General features: G+C 42.5%; 1 protein-coding gene across 1 annotated transcript in view; it reads left to right on the top strand.

Moving 5' to 3' along the window:
• The window catches only part of TGFB2 (transforming growth factor beta 2), a 132,662-nt gene extending 120,695 nt beyond the window's left edge, over positions 1-11,967 (top strand). Inside the window, exons 3-7 of the mRNA XM_053308971.1 lie at positions 1,811-1,943; positions 2,043-2,153; positions 3,704-3,878; positions 5,408-5,561; positions 10,525-11,967. Of these exons, the coding sequence (XP_053164946.1) occupies positions 1,811-1,943; positions 2,043-2,153; positions 3,704-3,878; positions 5,408-5,561; positions 10,525-10,683 (732 nt within the window). The 3' untranslated portion in view covers positions 10,684-11,967. The remainder of the gene's footprint in view (positions 1-1,810; positions 1,944-2,042; positions 2,154-3,703; positions 3,879-5,407; positions 5,562-10,524) is intronic.
• The last annotated feature ends 10,101 nt before the right edge of the window (positions 11,968-22,068 follow it).

Here is a 22,068-nt window from a genome sequence, read left to right as displayed (position 1 = left end):
CCTGAAAGTGCACATTCCTCAGCATCAGGCCTGCTCAACTTAGGCCCCCCCCCCCAGCTGTTTTTGGACTATAACACCCATAATCCCCAGCCACAGTGGTCATTAGCCAGGGATTATGGGAATTGTAGGCCAATATCTGCAGGAGGGCTGAAGTTGAGCAGCCCTGCTCTACATATGTAGCACAGTTCGTCTTTTCAATGCAACTGCACTGGTGTCTGATGGATTGATGGATTGATTAAGTGCCGTCAAGTCGGTGTTGACTCTTAGCGACCATATCGATAGATTCTCTCCAGGATGATCTGTCTTCAACTAGGCCCTTAATGTCTCTCAGTGGTGCATTCATTGCTGTCGTAATCGAGTCCATCCACCTTGCTGCTGGTTGTCCTCTTCTCTTTCCTTCAACTTTACTGAGCGTTATGGACTTCTCAGGGGAGCTGGGTCTTCACATAATGTGTATGAAGTATGAAAGTTTGAATCTGGTCATTTGTGCCTCAAGTGAAAATTCTGGATTGATTTTCCAGATGTCTACACACCCATTAATGTGTTGATGTCTACACACCCATTAAAACTTCAGTGATGTACATAAGGAAATTTGAATGTACAAATATCTCCAAATTGCATACTATTAGCAAGTATGCTTCTGTCTATCTGGGCTGCTCTGGAAGTTCCTGACAATGAATATCGTGGTTTGGATGTTCATCTTTTAAGCTTTGCTCCCTAATCCTTGTCACTCAAGGCTACTGACAATTACAAGATAGCAAATTCCGTATTAAGGATATATCTGAAGTAAAGTTGTGTTGTCAAGTCGGTATCAATTCCTGGTGACCACAGAACCATGTGGTTTTCTTTAGTAGAATACAGGAGGGGTTTACCATTGCCATTTCCCGTACAGTATGACATGATGCCTGTCATCATCTTCCTATATCGCTGCTGCCCGATATAGGTGTTTCCCAGAGTCTGGAAAACACACCAGCAGAAATTTGAACCAGCAACCTCTTGCTCCCTAGGCAAGTTACTTCCCCGCTACACCATTAGGTGGCTGAGGATGTATCTACAGAAGTGCAAATCCATGGTTGGTTTTGCCTTGGCTGCACACTAATGCTCAAGCAACCTGATCAGTCATGGAGTTCAGTCTGTACTATAGACTACAGTATACTATGTTGTTCACCTATGCACAAGTGGATATGACTTTGGACAGGATGGTCCCATGCTGTTAGCCAGTCTGTTTTCATTTCTGCATTCAGCTGGCAGCACAGGATTGTCACATCTGAACAGAGATGATGGGCAGGCTGTATCTGCTGCTAAAACGTTCTTCCCATTTCCCTTTGGTTATGATGGTCCTGCAATTAGCCAGATGCAGAAGTGGCTACACATTTAGCTGGTTCCCTGGCGTTATCTCATCTTAAGCCACCTTCAGTCATGGGATTCCCATTCCAGGTTGCTGCTGTCATGTGTGCGGGTCTCTACATATTGTCAGGATCAAAGTCATTGTCCATACACCACACTGGTCTCGATTTTAGAGAAGAAAATAGACTCAATTGTAGAGAAACAGGATGTTTTCTTCTATAATATATCAGAGCTGCTACCCCAGAACATGCAGGTAGAATCATTTCATCAGAATCATTGCTATCCAATTATATGGCAATTTTTTTAAAAAATTAGGTGACTGTGTTGACTGTGCAACAGCTTGGGAACTGCAATTCATGTTTGTACCATTATCATTCTGCACTGAGTCCTAGTTAGCTATGGACTTTCAGGATTTTACTTTTTAAAACGATAAGAGAGTATATATTTCCTTCCTTCCTTGCAGGTTCTCAAATCCAAAGATCTAACGTCTCCAATGCAACGCTACATTGATAGCAAGGTAGTTAAAACAAGAGCCGAGGGCGAATGGCTATCTTTTGACGTAACTGACGCCGTCCATGAATGGCTCCAACACAAAGGTAACCAACCAGACCTTTCCTTTGTTCATTTTTAGTGCCTGCATATGTTAAGTCTGCACCTGATCTAAAGACAATTCCCCTTTCTCTTGTGTTTTGCAGATAGGAATTATGGATTTAAGATAAGTTTACATTGTCCATGCTGCACGTTCGTGCCTTCAAATAATTATATAATCCCAAATAAAAGTGAAGAGCTAGAAACAAGATTTGCAGGTAATAACAAAGCCTAAATGTTAACATTGCTTTTAAATAAGAAGGGTTTCTACAGTCCATGTAAAATATGTTTGATATTAAAAAATTGATTACAAAATTACAATGCAAAAGGGGTATGCAGGCAAACTGAGCTTCCCCACACTCATGATGCCCCCCACCCCAGTAGCTTCTCCCCCAGCTGTTTTTCTCCCAGCCAATCTTACTTCTAATTTCAGAACTTGACTGGGGGGGCGGGGGGCGGACACCTTGAAAGATGGATTGCAGGAGTGCAAGGGGAGTGGTCAACATCCTACCTCTTGTTTTAATTTGCACATCTCACTTTACATGTGACTGGGACAGATCCACGTTTTAACAACACAAGTTTGTCACTATTCAGTGTAACTTGGCCCAAAGATCCATAGGTTTTGGTGTATGAGTACATGGTGAATGGTTTGTGTATTATTCTTCAGTTATGACACTTCCTTAGATTTCAGTATGCCTTAATTTTCTGAATCTCTTAGTGCAATCCACCCCATTAAAATTGGTAGCAGTCTTACACTTGATTTCAATAAAAGATGGATTGCAGCCATTTAGTTTACTCATATTCATGATGTAGCCCAAGGTCAATATAACTCTATGTAAATAACTTACCGGTTTATCTAAATTTCTGATTACGCAAAGGTTTTGGATGCACTCCAGGCCTACTTTCAAAAGTTTTATAGAAGCCATGGTTTTGTTTATGAGGGCACCTAAATGGCATATCTGATTGCCGCAAGCAATGTTCTGTGGGTGGTTGGAAGAACTGAAGGCCCCAATCCAGCTAAAATTAGTCATAATTAAGTCCCATTGAAATCAATGGAATGAGCTAGTCAAAAGTAACTTAAATTGCATCTCTTTCAATAAAACTTGGATGGGGGTCTAAAAATATGCAGAAAATGGGGGGGGGATAGAGTGTCAATATATTATAACTGATCAAATGAGTAATCACAAATATGGATTAAATACAATGTGGTTTGCCTGGCATTAATTTCTCCTGAACTGCATAAAAACCAGCTTATTAATACTGAGACTGAAGGTAAATACAGGCTCAATTCAGACAATCCTCTAAACACAATTTGAAGAACTAGGAACTTGCCATAGGTTCACACACTCCCCCTTCCTTCCTTTTCTTTAATTTGCCCTAATATCCATGATTTGGAGGTAAATGCTAACCATCATCATGTCTCTCATTTGGATATCAAAATATGGCGTGAGCAACCCAGAAACTGAGAAGAGAGTTAAAGTATGACGAAGAGGAAGGCGATAGTACATGAGCCCACATCACTTTCTGGTACTCCAATCTATGATTAGGAAGATTGTCCAAACTGAGCCACAGATATAAACAGGAGGTTATGTAATCACTTAACACAATGTGGGCTTCTTTCTGTATCCACACATGCATGTGGTAAATCTCCCGCTGAATGTCAGCACCCCTAATTTTTCTGTGATTCAGGCTTCTTATAAAGAGATGGTTTATATAATTTGTTCCAAAGAGCGACACAATATTTATTACCAAAATGTATTTTTTAAAGGTATTGATGACTACTACACATATCCCAGTGGTGAGAAAACTAATTGGACTAATAAGAAAAAATACAGTGGGAAGACCCCACACCTTCTGCTAATGTTATTACCCTCCTACAGACTTGAGTCACAACAGTCCAGTCGGCGGAAGAAGCGTGCTCTAGATGCAGCCTATTGTTTCAGGTAACTATGGACTGAGACACTGTATGTCTGCGTATGCAGGCACACAGAAATATATGAATGTGTGTCTGTGAGATCAGTGAAGCCCAATAATTTCTTTCTTTTGCTCTTTACTAAACTCTACCAATGATTTCTCTTGCTAGCTGTGAACAGAGAGCCTTCGCATTCTGGCATGCCCAGATTCCGACAGATAAAACTGACTGGATGGTACCAAACTTGGATGACTTCACACTAAATTCCTTTACCTCCCACTGACCTTAATTGGAGTTGTGGGCTTACATTTACCTTCCTCCCCACAAACATGTGGTGGCATGTTAGGAACTAATTACTTTATTGTGCCATGAGCTTTTACGGTGACTTGAAGCTTTCAGCGAATTGGATAATTCTGTCACCATACTACATTAGAGTTCTTGGGAACAAAAGCAAAAAAGATTTTTTCATTGAAAGGGGAGATTTGGTAGCATTGTCTTCTTGGAGAGCACAGGCCAAGAAGAAGAAAACTGCTGCAAAAGTGCCAGTCCTTTGATCATGGCCACAGGCTTTGGATTCTGACACCACGTGCACTCTTCTTTGAGGTCCCCTATCATGTTCGTGCAAATAAAACTTCCAAACTCTCTCCCCAACCCCACCAGAAAAAAGAGACTGTTTTGACAATTGTTTCCTATGAATTAATTATAAATATTTCCTGTTATCCCAGCCACCACATGATGTTTGCCACAATGCTATTCACTAATGTAGAATGTCTTTTCTTAACATTTGTATGCTACTCTTTTTCTATGAACCTTGAGTGGCATAGAGGGGGAGAGCAATTTGTGATGAAACTGAAATGCAAAATGCAGGGTGAGGAGAGGGCGAGAGGATGTTCAGAAAGGTGAACTCGAGAGTTTGCCCCCCAAACCTATTACAAATAGAGCCCAAACTTCAGTGAAGTTTTGAATGGGTTTTGGCTGGAGCTATTCATCCTTCCCATCTGCCACAGCAGCACACTTCCCCTTTCCATCCAAAGTTACCGGGTCATGGCAACAGTGGCAGGGGTTAGAATGGGCAACTAACCTTCCCCAGGCTAATCATTTGGTCGGGGAATTTTTTCAACTAGACTGCAGTGCAAGAGGGTTAAATATCCCATCCCTATATGCCAGGATGTTGATCCTAATCAACCCTTGCTGCAGCTGCTACTTGAATATAAAAGAAAAAGATGGGAGTTTCTAGTGTCACATATAGTTTGACCCTTACCCACTCGGAAAGTAAACCTGTTCAGATATAAGAATAAAGCATACTTCCCATTTTAATTCAGGGGGGGAAGTGTGCCTCAGCTATGAGTAGTTTGGGAAGCATGACATAGGTGAGGGGTGGCCAGATTGCAGCTAGGTATGATGGGATTTGTAGTCCCACAACAGCTGGAGAGCCTTGAGTTGACCACCCCTGGCATAGGTACTACAAAGGATCTCTCTGAGAGTTGGATTGAACTCACCTTGAGGTAGTTTGGGAGAATATGACTATCAAAATTCATTTGCTTCCCACTGTATTTATAGAAACGTTCAGGATAACTGCTGCTTGCGTCCATTTTATATTGACTTCAAGAGAGATCTCGGATGGAAATGGATAAATGAACCTAAAGGATACCATGCAAATTTCTGTGCAGGAGCTTGTCCCTATTTATGGAGCTCAGATACTCAACACAGTAGAGTAAGTCTTCCTCTTTGGCAACTCTAGCCTTGATTTACATTGGAGCACTGGAGCTGCAAATCCGCTGTTCTTCTTAAGCCTGCCCAAAGCAGCTGAGAGCTAGCATAAACATGAATCATGCAACAATAAAAACTGATGTACACAGTTATTTTCAGAAGCAATAAAAATGGCAAAACACTCGTTCTCATATGCCATCAAACTCTTTTTAAGATCTCCGATAACAAATGTTTAGATTACCAGATTAGTCAATATACTAACTAAATGCCTTTTGACCAGAGAACTTCCTCAGGAGCTTATAAGTGATATTTCAAGTCTGATGATAGAGCATGCTTGGTAATCTGCCCTGGCAGAAGGCACAGACAGCCTTTATCAAAAACTCTAGTGCAGATCTTCCACTCCCAAAACACCCTCCTTCTCTCCATTTGCTTAGATCAAAAGTATAGCCACTTATGCCCAATAGGTAATTGCCAATTCATCCTGGAAAAGACTGGAGAGAAACAGAATTGTTTTCTATATATTCCATTCTGCTGCACCAAATCATTGTATTATGCAAATAATCACAGTCTGAATGATAGTTTATATTAGTTTCCCATTTCTTTGGGCATATATATTTTTTAGCCTACTTTCCTTAAGGAAGGTAAGCTTATGAGATCACCCAGTATTCTGTCTGTGTGTGTGTGTGTGTGTCCGTCCGTCCGTTTGTCCGTGTGTCCCCGCCATCAACTTTACAACGCCTGGACCAATATGAACCAAATTGGATACAGTTGTAGGAACATATAGGGATACCTCAATGGTGTTGTTTGTGATGATGTCATCCACCCTGATTCAGATGGCGGATGTGTAAAAGTTCGAGGCGCAAGGGGGCTGGCTTACAGATTTAAACCAAATTTGGTACAATTGTAGTGAGTGACACATAGGGACACCTCAACAGCAAAGTTTGTGATGATGTCATCAACCCCAATTCAAGATTGAAGACACATAAACATTTGAGGTGCAAGTGGGGTAACTTGTGAACCCCCTAACTGATTTGAACCAAATTTGGAACAGTTGTAGGGACACAAAGGGATACCTCAATGACATCGTTTGTGATGATGTCATCCACCCCATTTATAATGGCAGAGACATGAACGTTTGAGGCATAACTGGGGGCTAACTTGTGAACAACCTAACCGATTTGAAACACATTAGCTGCAGCTGTAGGGACACATGGACAGCTCAAGGGCATAGTTTTAAGATCTTTGTGTATGTTTTAACTTGTTTTATTTTATTGTTAACTGCCCAGAGACAAAAATTTGGGACAGTGTACAAATTTTACAAATAAATAAATAAATAAAACTTTTTGTAATGATGTATTCCACCCCGATTCAAGATGGTGGATATGTGAACACTTGAAGCGCAAGTGCTGAAATAAGCACTCCCTGCTGAAATAAGAGCCTCCGCATCTTTTACAACTTTTAAAAAAGCAGTGAAAACACATTCGTTTACCCAGGCTTTTAATTAGATACTGTTTTAATAGTTTGGTGATTTTTAATAGTTGTAAAATTGTTTTAAATTTAAAATTGTTGTGATGTTTTAGCCTTTTTATTTGGTTTTATTGTTTTGTTTTTTATTTTTATTGTTTTATTAATGCAAGAGACTTGCATTTTGGGCGGTATACAAATATGTTTGTATAAATATACAAATAAATATCCCAATAAATAAATAAAAATAATAAATAGGTGGGCTAACCTGTTGACCACCTAACCGATTTGGACCAAATCTGGTGCATTTGTAGTGAGTGACACAAAGGGACACCTCTACAATTTATTTTGTGATGATGTCATACACCCCAGTTCAAGGTGGTGTACACAAGAATGTTTGAGGCCCAAGTGGGAACTGATTTGGACCAAATTTGGTAAAGTTGTAGGGACATACAGGGACACCTCAAAGGCATAGTTTGTAATGATGTCATCCACCCCAGTTCAAGATGGTGGACACATGAATGTTTGAGGCTCAAGTGGGCTAACCTGTGAACTGCCTAACTGAATTTGAACCACATTTAGTCCAGTTGTAGGGATAGTGAAAGGAAAATAGTTCTTACCAGAACTTCTTGTTGTGCTAGACTATTGTCTCTTTTTGGCAAATTAGTCTTAGGCTTGCCATCACCAAAATGTAAAACTTTGACGATGGGGATGAGATCATAGCTTGGTGGTATATCATCTGTTTTGCATGCAGAAGGTACCAGGTTCAATCCCTGGCATCCCCAGGTATGGTGGGGAAAGACTCATGCCTGAAATCTTGAAAAGCTGCTGTCAGTGTAGATCAGGGATTCTCAACGTTGGGTCCCCAGATGTTATTGGACTTCAACTCCCATAATCCCCACTGTGGCTGGGGATTATGGGAGTTGAAGTCCAATAACATATGGGGACCCAACACTGAGAATCCCTGGTGTAGATAATACAGAGCTAGATGGATCAATGGTCTGACTCAGTATAAGATAGCTTCCTATGTTCCTGCAAGACACTGAGGGTCCATAGGTGCCTCCCTTTCTTGTTTCTTGCACAAGGGAATTATTCTCCACTAACCCACCCCTACCCAGTTCATACCTTCTTCTCTTACAGTATTTTTCCTAACCGATCCCTAATTTGCACTAGCATTCCCAACCAATGCCTTCTCCTCGCTCAAACCAAGGTCTGATGAAGGCAGAAAGTAGCAACCTGAATCTGTTCTGTCCTTAGTTCCAGGCCTGCTCAACTTAGGCCCCCCAGCTGTTTTTGGACTACAACTCCCATAATCCCCAGCCACAGTGACCAATATCCAGGAACTATGGGAGTTGGAGGCCAACGTCTTCAGGAAGGCCAAAGTTTAGCAGCCCTGCCAGTTTTAGACCCTTCTCTAGGCCATCTTTTAATCTCTAACTCAGCCCTATTGTAACTGACTCAGCCCATGGAAATCACTCTAGGGCAGGCCTGCACACAGCACACAGGTTGCCTGTTGTGCAGGCCTGTTCTAGGAAAAGGAATTCTGCTCCTGGACAGCTGGGATTGGGATTGGGTGCATGCCATGTGTTGGCTTGTAAAAATCAAGCACAGATTCTGGTGTCTGGCACATCATTTGGCATCCTGAAAAATCCTGGCTTTCATGCCTAATATAAAAGCAAAGAAAAGTTTGAAAGCAAAGAAAAGTTTGAAAGAGTTGTGGCAGTGCCTGCAAAGGTTTGGAAGCCAAGGAAAGGCTGAGGCAGGGTTCTCAATAGCTCTCTGTGCCCTGTGTGACTCCTGATCTCATCCACAAGTCTCTTATTTGTTTGCCCCCAATGCTGTTCCTTCAACCTCAATCACTTTGCCTTTCCCCCCTTGTCCAGGGGTTCTCAAACATGGGCCCCCAGTTGTTGTTGGACTACAGCTTCCATAATTCACAGCCACAATGGCTTTGTGGCTAGAGATGATGGAAGCTGTGATCCAAAGACATTTGGGGACTCGAGTTTGAGAATCCCAGGGCTAGCCTATCCCAGTAGCATTGCAACCCCTTTCCTAGTCCATTGCCATCCTTGGTACTGTCTGTTATAAAGTATACACTCAAGTCAGTTTCACGAGGCACTTCCTGTGTTTGCTTTTTGTTTCCTCTTGCAAACTGCACTGAAATGTGCTGTGCTCCTGTGTAAGCCATTCATTTCAGTAGGGTTTGCATAGGGAAACTTCCCATGGTGGTGCATCAGACTGTTATAGGGGAAAGGGAAATCTTGCCTTCCATACATAGGAAGGAAAGATGCAACTGAAACTCCATGATGCAGCATGGAGTTTCAGATGCATCCTGCCTACCTGTTTATGGATTGCAAAAACTAGGCACAACCCAGAATTCCCCACATTTGCCACGCAGAGGGAAGGAGAATGTGGTTGGGCTGTGCATGGGTACTATCTAGCCAGTACATCTTTATTGCACTGAATAATACATCTTTACTTCAGGGTACTTCTTCACAGAGGTTTTTTCAAGTCTTCATTGTCAAAGATCTGAAATAAAGCTCTGTGAAGAAGCACCCTGAATATTGCTTAGAGGAAGCTGCCATATACTGAGTCAGGCCATAGGTCCATCTCGCTCAGTATTGTCTACACAGACTGGCAACAGCTTCTCCAAGGTTGCAGACAGGAATCTCTCTCAGCCCTATCTTGGAGATGCTGCCAGGGAAGGAACTTGGAATTTTCTGCTCTTCCCAGAGCGGCTCCATCCCCTAAGGGGAATATCTTACCGTGCTCACACTTCTAGTTTCCCATTCATATGCAACCAGGGTGGACCTTGCTTAGCTAAGGGGACAAGTCATGCTTGCTACCACAAGACCAGCTCTCTTCCCTACATAAGGTTTCAACTTCCCTTCTGCAGAAATCCAGTCTGTTGTTGTTGTTGTTGTTGTTTGTTGTAAAAGAATGTATAGAGCTCTAGCTGTGGCATCATGGCTTAAGCACACATTTTACTTTTTCTGATAAATTGACTTATTTAGTATCTGGATAGAAATGCATCTGAAACTCCCAGCAGAACTGGCCTAAGAGGCTTGCTATGGTAAATTCAAATGGCAGCCACTCAACAGTTTGCTGCCTTTTAATGGTACCCCACCTCATTTTGCCCAGTGTCAGGGCCATCCCTGGCTTCCAAGTCCAACAAAAACCTATTCCAGTGCTGTGTCGTAAACCTGCCAAAAGCTCCCCAGACAACCCAAGAATTCAGAAACATGCTCCACAGCTTTTATTGTCAGAAAACACGACTTCCTTTAGGAAAAACTATGCAGAGTCTAGGAGATCTGTGCAAAGACATGCTAAATAGAATGATGTGGTGGGAAAATTGACCAATGGCAAGTGTTGTAAAAAAGCAAATAATGTGTTCTTAACTCTCTGGGCATGAAATGATTATGGCTTAGAATAAAACCAACTCATGAACTGCAGTGTTGTATGACTGTAAGAAATATCTTCATTTCCCTTTCATCTCCTTCTAGGTACTCAGCTTGTACAACACCATCAATCCAGAAGCATCTGCATCTCCATGCTGTGTATCCCAGGATCTAGAACCCCTCACCATCTTGTATTACATTGGCAAGACCCCCAAAATTGAACAACTTTCTAACATGATCGTGAAGTCTTGCAAATGCAGCTAAGGAATACTCCAAAATTGCACAGCATGTGCATTTTCCCCCAAAAAAGAAAGGAAGGAAGAAGCATACAAAGAGGAAGAAATAAAACAAACACATAGAATCAGAAGTATTTTTTTAAAAAAAGGGAAACAAAGCGGTACTAGTTTGAAACGTTTGAGAGTTTGTTTCATTATTTGGTTTAAAAACAAAAAAAACTGGCATCTGAAGAAAAACCGTGAAGGCCTCAACCTACACTTCAACTACTTTGGTTAATGAGATAGACAAGAAGCATTTAAAAAAAAAAAGCAAAAAAAAAATACTAACAAGAAAGAAACCTTTTAAAAAATAAACACTGGAAGAATTTGTTAGAGTTCTTATGTGAAAGGAAAAAACAGGAAAAATCCCATTAAGTGGAGTTGCTGTATCTATCCCGTGGCTTACTTGATCTCTGTGTTGTTATGCCATAGACAACCTAACCCATTCCCTGTAGTTATTAGAATTAAAAGTGCCTTATTTATTTTTTGTGTAATACGATCAAATGAGAACATGTCGTCGCCATTGGGGAGGAAAAAGACACAAACGTGGAGACCAAATAAACTGCTAGAAACTTTGTTTAATGCCTAGGAAACATGAGCTCCAACAAAGTCCTGATACAATGATTAGTTTAGCTCAATTAAAATAGTAGTCTGTTATTATATTATTAAAGAAGTCTGCCTTTGGAGGAAAAAAAAGCCACACATCTTGTTTTTCTTGCCAAGACCCTAGGAAGGCTTTATGGAAAGCTTCATACATTCAGTTTTAAATACTGAAATGCTTATTAATAAAGGACATTTTGTTTCAGTCTCAAAGACAAGTCTATTAAGATTTTTTTAAAAAAATTGTAAATGAATAAACTGTCCGTTTAGTAAACCAGTGAAATATTTAACATGTATTGGTCTACTCTTCAGACCCTAATACATTGCTGTATAGCTATGCTTTGGGATTTGTTCATGGTGTTGTTGTTTTTTTGTTATATGTAACCATGCCTATATTATTACAATAGGTGGGTAGTAAAAAGCCAGCTTAATTGGAAACATATCTGTAGATCTCTATTGTAAACTATTAAAAAATTAAGTACTTTATGTGTAATGTGTACATTTTCACCATGTTTTTGTATTCTGTATACTGTCAACTCTCAAGAGTTTGAATTTGGGGGCTCAATCTTGTCGATCAATCAGAATCGTGTGTTTCCCTCTAGCTGGCCAGTATGAGTAGAGTCCCTGTATTTCGACTTGCACTACAAATACATGTTTTATAATATTTGCTATACATGTGCTTTGTATGTTGTTTTTCATCATTATGACATAAGCAACCTGACTCCATTTGGTTTGTTTTGGTTTTGCAAAAAGAGAAATTCAAATAGTCTTCTCCATAAAATATCCCCCTCATTCACACATCTTCAAAGAAAAAGCTTTGAAACAATTTGGAGTTTCAGTTTTCTCTTTCAGGCTGGGAATTAAATTAATCTCATTTAATTGCCTTGCCCCCTCAAAAAGCAGGGGCAAGGCAGAAGCCAAGCAGAAACAACACTTCCTGAGGTAATAACTGATTAGCATTTGGAAGTCATAGGTGAGCTGAAGGAGGAAAGGGACAGCCTTTTCCCTCACTCTATGGCCCAGTTCTAATCACAGGCAGTCAAAAGGTAAATCCAGTCAGTTCAACTGAGCTCAAATGAGCACTGCAGTGCAATTGAGGATGTACATCTAGATGCATACATAAGAAACTGCCTTATACTGAGTTAGACCATCGGTCCATCTAACTCAGTATTGTCTACACTGACTGGCAGCAGCTCTCCAAGGTTACAGGCAGGAATCTGTCCCAGCCCTACCAGGAGATGCCAGGGATTGAACCTGGAATCTTCTACATGCAAAGCAGAGGCCCTACCACTGAGCGAAGACCCCATCAGTTAAAAGGGGAAAAAAGGTTCCCTTACCTTTGTAAGTAAACATAGAGGAGGCTGCTTATGTGTGTGTGTGTGTGGGCCTCACTCTACACTGGGACACCTACATATATTTCCTCTTCAATATTGGGGTCAACTGCTCTATATTGGTTCAGAGGCCATTCCTGTAGTGTGTGTATACTTGAATTTAGTCATTTAAATAATATAGTATTGGGGGTCAATTAGACCCCAGTTAAGGAGAAATGGGGGCAGGGGGATGACACACTGTCACTCCATTCTCAAATAGCATGCATGGAACATCCAGGTTTGCATGCATGTCCTTTTTGTAGTCCCACCAATTAGTGGTTTGCAAGGTGAGAAGGAAAAAGCAGAATGGACGGAATCCAGCCCCTTCTATAAGAACATAAGAAGAGCCTTGCTGGATCAGATCAAAGGTCCATTTAGGCCAGTATCCTGTGTAGAAACAGAGAAAGCTGCCTTATACTGAGTCAGACCACTGATCCATTTAGCACTGACTGGCAGTGGCTCTCCAAGGCTGCAGGCATGAGTGTCTTCTAGCCCTACCTAGAGATGCCAGGGAGTGAACCTGGGACCTGCATGCAAGCAGATCCTCTACTACTGAGCTATGGCCCCCATCCCTTAAGGGGAATATCTTACAGGGCTCACATGTGGTCAACATCCAAATGCCAACCAAGGCAGACTCTGAGCCTCTTCTCACAAGCAATAAGAAAGGCGCCAGAGTGGGCTGCGGCGAAGGGGGGTTAGACTTACCTTCCCTGCAGACAACCACTCTTCCTATGTGTTGGGCGCTTCCCCCAAGCGCCCAGACAATTCCCCATGTACCCAGGCAGTGGGGAGGGTCAGGAGGCGGGATGGGTTGTCCCAGCCCCTAGAAATAACATGGGGATTCCCCCCTCCCTGGGCTCCAGCTGTGGCTGTCAGACGATCAAAAAATAGGGTTAAGGCAGCACTTGCTTTAAAGGGTGGCTAGTTAGGCGGGTTTGCCACCATGGGGCCGCTGAGATCGCCCTGATCCCGGTGGTTCATATGTGGGTTAAAACCAGGCTAAGGGAGCCCATAGGCCAATAGCCCTCTCCTGCTGTTGCTTCCATATTGCCCCTGAACCTGGAGACAACCATTACTGACTGGCAGCCATTGATCTTTGGAAGGAGAACAAGTAACTTAGTAGGTCTAAAGGGGCACTGGATCAAATTGGGGGATTTTACATGCAGCTCCTGCTGGCACATGTGCTATCACATTTGTCTAGGTATATGCTTGCAGAAACTTGCTTTGATGTGTATATGGCCCCTCGCTAGATATCGGCATGCATGTCCAAGGTACTGAAGCCTAAATAATCCCATGTCTAGTTTTAAAAAACCAAACAGCTTCTTTATGTCAATGAGGCAGTTAGGATAAGGAAATCATAACCCCGGAACGGAGTTTTTGTTTATACTTTCAGGAGATTTTGAGTTTAAAACATACATCAGCGGTGAGTTTGAGGTAATTACAGTTTCCAGGTATCTTTTTTTGTAAAGTTGTACTCCATAGTATAAAAATAATGCTTAGTTTTTTAAAAAAAAAATGACAAAGGGTATTTAGCATTAAGTGTAAAATTATATCTCAATTATATGTTTAGCATTAAATGTAAAATTATATCTCAATTATATCTCATTGGATTTGCTTAAACTGTGGATTAATTGGGGTGGTCTGATCCCAGTACCAGATTACTAAAGTGCCTTTTCCAATTATAAACGGTTAAGTTAGAGAACCAACTTAAGGACTGAGGACTGACAACATTCTTTCCAAAAGGACACACTGTCCTGTAAGGGTTCTATGGCAATCATCTGAAACCAGAATTATAATGACTGAGCTTCATCTGTGTTCTCTACAACCAGAAAATCATTTATTATCAAATCTGCATTTCTCAAATAACCATCTTCTTCAGTGTTTTAAAGGATCAAGCTATATATCTGTGCGTTATCTCCTTTGATTTATTCATTGCTTTATCTGATAACACCTTTTTAAATTAAAAAATAAGGCAAACAGAACCTCACTTTTGTTTAATATTATTTTTAGACAATTTTAAGGTGGTATAATAAGCCCTTTTCATGTGTTACACTCGGTGTATGTGCAATCTCTGCACAGTGTACATTTGATTGCTTTGTATGCACAGAGTTATTCCTGCAATATTTTCAATGCTCATGCAGCAGTACAATCTGCACTCTACATTTTAAAGGGTCTAGTCTCCATGTAAACTTTTTAAATGGTTTCAAATTGTTCATGTGCAAAGATATCTGATACAAACCTAATGCATGAATAGCCATGTAGTTTCATCATTCGCATTCTATTCCTAAACACACACAACATAGAGACAGAAGCCCCATTCAGGCATTATTAAAACAGAGGCTGTATTCACATGCAGTCTCTGAAAGCATGCCAGAAGTCCCGCCCCCGCGCAACACTCATCATGCCCCCCGCACAACTCATGGTTGGGGCACCCCAGCCTCCCAAACATGGACTTCCGGTGCACTTTCAGAGGCTGCAGCGGAGAATTAACTTGCCTAGGGAGCAAGAGGTTGCAGTTTCAAATCCCTGCTGGTATGTTTCCCAAACTATGGGAAACACCTATATTGAGCAGCAGTGATATAGGAAGATGCTGAAAGGCATCATCTCATACTGCATGGGAGATGGCAATGGTAAACCTCTCCTGCATTCTACCAAAGAAAACCACATGGCACTGTGGTCGCCAGGAGTCAACACAGACTCGACAGCACAACTTTACTTGAGGCAAGAATAGCCTCTGTTTTTAGTAATGTCTGAATAGGATTAGAGTGAATGAATTTTCCAGTACAGAATTGATTTCTGACAATCCTGGATGAATTTTGCAATTGTCAAAAATAAATAAATAAAAACAGGTATACTCTCATTAGTATATGAATGAAGATAGTCACTTAAATGTGATCACTAGCATTTACTGGTGCATGTTTGAAAAGAAAGGAAATATGTTATCTCTCTCTGGATATTTACAAAAATCATCTGGGATTGTCAACGTTGAGCAAATTTGGGTCATTCCGCCTGATGTATAGAAAAGCAATTTAATTGAATTCATATTGTAAATTGTTGGGCATGGATGTATATGGAAACATGGCAATTACGTGAAAATGGGATCTGCTTCTGGAAATACAGGCCAAGAACAGGACTTTGGTTAATGTTTACTTTGGAACTTGGAGCCTTGTTGGGACCCACTCGTGTGAGCAATGTGATGCACAAGGAAGCTGCCTAGGGAAAGCTACATGACTGCTTCCGTGAAAACAGATTTCTGGATTCTCAGTGCCCTGTGCTCATGGAAGTAGCCATCCTCTGAAGCTGCTTTCAGGGACACATACGCACCCATAGCCTTAAGTGGTATAGTAGGACAAGACTCTGCCCCATGTGCACCACTGTCATGGTCCCTTCTCCTACCCCTCTTCCTGGTGACATGCAGAGTGTGCTACTCTTCCCTACCAGCAGATGTTTCCTTCTCCAACCTTACCTCTGGCATGGCCATCGCCTCCTCCCACTAAAGCATTTCGTTCATTTATTTAGCGTATTTAGACACCACCCCAAACTCACCTCTCTGGGCAGTTTACAATAAAATAAAATTAATTCAAACAAGCATTAAGACAGTAAATATTAAAACAATGTGTAAAACAATAACAGATTCTATACATCTAATTCAAAACTTGAGTGAATAAATGTGTCTTCACAGGCCTTTTACAAGCTGTCAGAGATGGGGAGGCTCTTATTTCCACAGGGAGCACATTCCAAAGCCTGGGGGTGGCAACGAAGGCCCATCCCTGAGTAGCCACACCAGACCAGTTGGTGGCAAGAGCAACTGCAGACTGACCTCCCAGGATGCAGACTGACCACCTCGGATGGTCTCAGTAGGTGGCAGAGCTCATAACAGAGAAGGCATTCCCTTAAGTCCCCTGGGCCTAAGTTTTCAAAAGATAGAGGGAAGGGAGGCAATGGTGGCGAACGGAATAGGCTAGAATGGAGATGTTCCAGTCCACCACTCTGCTCTTTTCCTCATTTCCTGCTGCTCCATCCCTCTCTGTCTTTTGGGAGAAGGAGGAGGAAGAGTAGGGGTGGATGCAGCTGGTATGCTTCTGGATTGGGGGGCACTGGGATGGCGGTGTCAGGCCAGGACAGGCCAGAGGAGGCAGGTATAAGGTGTATGCATTGCAACCCTGTTAATCCACTATGGCCATCTCATTGATAGGCAGACCCAATTGTTATATAAGTAGATTGTTCACAAGAGGATTAATTCATAATGTATAATTGGCTCTTTGAGGGCAGCCTCAAATATTGGTTCAAGTCCTTGCTATATGATTGGAAAATGAAACAGGTTGGCCCGGGTGCACAGGAACATAGGAAGCTGCCATATACTGAGTCAGGCCATCGGTCCATCTCTCTCAGCATCGTCTACACAGACTAGCAGCAGCTTCTCCAAGGTTGCAGACAGGAGTCTCTCTCAGCTCTATGTTGGAGAAAGCCAGGGAGGAAACTTGGAACCTAGGTGCTCTTCCCGGAGTGGCTCCACCCCCTGAGGAGAATATCTTACAGTGCTCACATGTGGTCTCCCATTCAAATGCAACCAGGGCAAACCCTGCTTAGCTAAGGGGACAAGTCATGCTTGCTACCACAAGACCAGCTCTCATGAACTTCTCTGGAGGTGTTTTGATTTAAATGTTAGAGTCCTCATGTGGAGACTGCTGAAAATTATTTCCACATGATACCACCCTACACCAGCTGTAAGATTTAAAAACTGCTTTCCACATGGTTCACCCTAATCATGTGGAAACTCTCCATATCAGCACCACACAAGTTGGCAGCCACTTTGGCTGGTGTGGAAACTCTCCCCATTATTATGTCAAACCACATGAAAATCGACTTCCGGCCAATATAGATGCCAAGTGGAAGCAATTTTCCATACCATACACATGGGGGATGGAGGTCTAAGTACAAAAGCATCCTTAAGAGAAGACCAGAGGAGCATTACAGCTTCAAATCTACTGTCTGGAATTAGGGTTGGTGGCACTGAAATGTCAAAGAAGTTAAATTGAAAAGTGAATTTCAGGGTTTCTCCCAAGGAGAAATATCAGAATTTTCAAGACAAATGAGTTTTTAGAAGACAAGCAAAATTCCTCAGGGGATTTCTGCATATCGTTACTTGGAATTCAATCTCACTGAAAGTTAGCTGGAAATATATAACAGCCCAATCCTAACCAGGATTACACACCGGTCAGCCCATTCATTATTACTAGTTATATTTCTGTCCATCCTCTAAGGAACTCACGGTGGTGTAGAAGACTGAGCTCATTTTATTCTCACAACAACCCTTTGTGGTAGGTGGTGGCGGCACCAGAAAAGAAAAGAAAAAGAGTTGGGCACAGAAGGGGCAAAGTGCATTTCTGGGTGGGCCACATGTTAGATTTCTGAAATAGAAATGGGGAGTGATGCTACAAATAAACTCAGAAGTAGACATTACTAAACATGACTATCTAAGAGCAATTCCAGTCATACTCCTTGTATGACATCTATTCTGGTGGGGGGGGAGTTTGTTCTTGGGGGGTGGTTGCCCCCCTCTGGAGCCACCCTTGGTAGTAGGCTAGTCTGGCTAGTCCATGTCACCCAGTGGCTAAGTGGGGATTTGAACCCTGCCCCCCCCCGCTCCTGGATCAACACTCTAACCCCTACCACACACTTTTTGCCAAGGGACTTTGTTCTGTGTCATGCTGAAGGACTGCAGCATTAAGATCATAGCTTCACATTCCTGTTTATAGAATCCTGGCAGTGCATGAAACTGAAATACTTGCAGCCTCTCTGTGATTCTGCCTTTAACATTCTTATCATAGAGTGGGTGTGCTGGCTTCAGTAATACTTTATTTTTATATTATGATACAGATGTATGCAGTCCAAATCATTAAGTGCCATTTACATCTGGAAAGTCTTCCGCGGAACAACCTGTTTGCTACTGAAATCCAAACATTGACTCCCATATACTGCACAGGGAACACCTGATCCTGGAGACCCAAGTTTGCTGCTTCTGAGCGCTCTACAGCCCACCCATGCTGCTTATGAAGGTCGGGCTGCTCCATCCCTACTAAGCAGCACTACTCCCATCGGAAATGATGGATGATCCTCTCTCTTGGATCAGTGGTTCTCTGCACAGTATGGGAGCCAAAGTGACTTAAACACATCATTAAAATAATTAGAAGTTTGACCCTTCACTTGAACTTCAGTTAATGTAACATTGTCAGACTGCAGCAGAAAATGAGGCTCCTGGTGGGATGTAGGTTTGCTCTTCCTTCTGCAAAACATCAACCTCCATTGCACTCTGATCTCCATGTGACCAGTTCTTAGTCCCAAATGTGTCTTGGTCCAATCATTCATCTCAGTGCAGACAGAAGACATATATGTAGATCTGCCTAGGTCAAATTACGACATTTTGTGAAGAGTGCAGCAAAATTAACTACCATAACTTACTAGCATGAGCAGATGGACTGATATGTGTAGAGTCGGCAGTCAGGGCTGTCCTTAGAGAGCCGTGGCAGGATGCAGGGCCCGGGGCAAATCAGCCAGTGCGGGGTCCCCTTCCACTTAATTCTAATGGGGGTTAAAAGAGCGAGGCCCAGGGCGGTCACCCTACTTACCATGCCCTAAGGACAGCCCTGATGCTACACCATCCCATGAATTTCCCTTATTTACTTTATAATAACAATAACAACTGGCTGCATCAAGTTTGTGGAAGCAACTTGTAATTATATTTATCCTGGAATTGTAAGCACCATTGCATTGGCCAACATGATGTGCAGCCTTCTGGCACCAGAATGCTCCATGCCAGGGCTGCTGCAGACTTGTAGGGCAGCCCCAGCCCTGTTGAGAATGAGTGGTTGCACAAGCTGCACTACAGTCCAGGTGGGGAGAGCTGGTCATGTAGTAGTGAGCATGAATTGTCCTCTTTGCTAAGCAGGGTCCACCCTGGTTTGCACTGGGACTGGTGACAACACGTGAGCACTGAGTGCTGTAAGATATTCTCCTTGGGGAGCTGGGGCCATAGCTCAGTGGTAGACCATTTGCTTTAAATGCAGAAGGTCCCAGGTTCAAATTCTACTACTACTAACTTCTTTATGTATTATTTATTTTTCTGTGTAAACCGCTTTGAGAACTTTGGTTGACAAGCGGTATATATATATATTGTACTACTAGTAGTAGTAGTACTACTACTAGCAGCAGAGCATTCCACCACAGCCCTTATACTTTTTTTAAAAATCCACATTTGAAAAAAGCAAGACAACTGCTTTTGCTTTCTTTCTTATCTATCTAATAAGTAATAAACATCTATGCATACTTTCAAATGAACATTTTAATGGGTATCAACATGACTGTGTTGACTTTGGGAAACGTTATAGGCAATAAACACAGTTTTTCTCTTCTTTGGGGTTTTGTGTGATTGATTCCTTTAGAGTCTGATTCTCAGGTTTGGATTTCCCACTCCTAAGTGCTTTGGGCACACACCCCAAAACATGACCTTTTTCACATGGTAAACCATTCACGCCTTTCAATCAGCATCATTAATAATCAGCATCATTACCACAATGGTAATGGTAATCAGCCTCATTACCACAGAGTCAATAATGAGCTCTTCTTGGTGTTTCGACAGATTCATTGCAAGTTTTTCTCTACTTGTGCTCTAACCATCTTCCTAACGGCTTCATTGTGTTTGTGAGCTCCTCAGAAGAGCCAAATAGTTTCTAGTCAGTGGGAGAGGGTGTTTACGACCTATTAGGGTACCCACCCACATCATCTCCATATCCTACAGAGAGATTAGGAATGCATCAGATGCACCAGACATGTTGACCAGGAACTCCCAAGGGCTCTCAGCAATCCCTTGGGGAAGCACACAGATTTGATCTGTTCCTACACCCCATTCTCAAAGTTGTTTTACAGCAAAAGTAGTTGCTGATTAGGAAAATACGCTGTAATGTTTGAAGTGCAATGTATTCCCCCCCCACTACACCAGAAAGTCAAAGACTCTGGATGTGTATAGGACATTGTAATGTGCAGAGAGACCCTAAGTGGTCATTATCAGCAGGGGGAAATATGCTTTGCAAACATTGCGGCCTGGCCTGATGTCCTTCCACTGCAAAGTGCTTCACACAAGGAGAGTGGCTGCACATGACTTTCTGACAGCTGGTAGGTCAGAAACCAGAAGCTAGCGAGATTGTTCTGAGGTAAGCAGTGAGGTGACCAAACTGGCAGATAACACTAAACTTTGGGTAGTCAAATCCCAAACTGATTGTGAGGAGTTCCAGGAGTATATCTCCCAACTGGGTGAGTGGGTGACAACATGGCAAATGCACTTCAATGTAAGTCAGTATAAAGTGATGCACATTGGGGCAACCCTGCCCCGTATCTTAAGAAGGACATTGTAGAACTGGAAAAGGTGCAGAAGAAGGCAAGCAAGATGGCTCAGGGCAGGGGTTCTCAACCTTGGGTCCCCAGATGCTGCTGGACTTCAACTCCCATAATCGCCAACCAAAGGCCACTGGGGTTGGGAATTATGGGAGATGAAGTCCAACAACATCTGGGGACCCATATGAAAAGGAGGAGGGGGACAAAATGAAAGAGCATCTCACCCCCACTCTCTTCCTATTGCTCTTCCACCCTGTCTCCTTCCCTTTTTTCTAATCCAGTGAAGGAGGAGGAGGAGGAGGGCAGGCAGGTTTTCCCATCTGCTGGCTGAGTGCAGCAGATCACAACCATATGCCATGGGGTAAGGTGGCAGGGGGCAAATGTTCTCTCCCACTGCATGCCACTGAGCATGCAGTGCCTAGGCCACTTTCCTTATGAGATAAGGCTACAACATTTGGGGCTTTTTAGTTTAGAAAAAAGGCAACTAACACCCAGGGGAGTGTGGCACAGGAGGGAGCTGGAAGAAGAAGACCTTCAGCATCCCCCTCAGCCGGGCGCTCTTGCCGCCCAGCTCTGTGTGTGCTCAGAATGCCTGCAGCACACACACAACCAGGTATCTGGGTAGAAGGGTGCCCTTGTGCCCATCTACCTAGATAATAGCCCAAGGGAAAACCTTGGGTGGCCTCGATCCCAGCCCTTCACGTTATCAGCCCTATTTTGGTAGGGTTGCGCAAGCCTGAGTAAGCTTTTTGAGTCGACATTTTCAATTATCTCCCTATAGTCTCCCTATCCCCACCCTATCCCAGCTGTTGTGGGCTTCAGGAATCAACACTGAAGTTACAAAATAGAGTAAAGCCGATAAAATTGCCAAAATGTATCTCTGCTCTCTCAGAGCTGGTCCGTGGCCATTGAACAGAACAAAATGGGTTTTTATATGTATGTCGCATTGGTCCCAGAATGAATGTACAGCCCTAATCTGCCCTGAGCTCCTCAACGGAAAGGCAGGATAGAAA

Source organism: Hemicordylus capensis, chromosome 1, assembly GCF_027244095.1.
Source record: "Hemicordylus capensis ecotype Gifberg chromosome 1, rHemCap1.1.pri, whole genome shotgun sequence".
Taxonomy (NCBI): domain Eukaryota; kingdom Metazoa; phylum Chordata; class Lepidosauria; order Squamata; family Cordylidae; genus Hemicordylus; species Hemicordylus capensis.
This window is presented reverse-complemented; position numbering and strand designations above follow the sequence as displayed.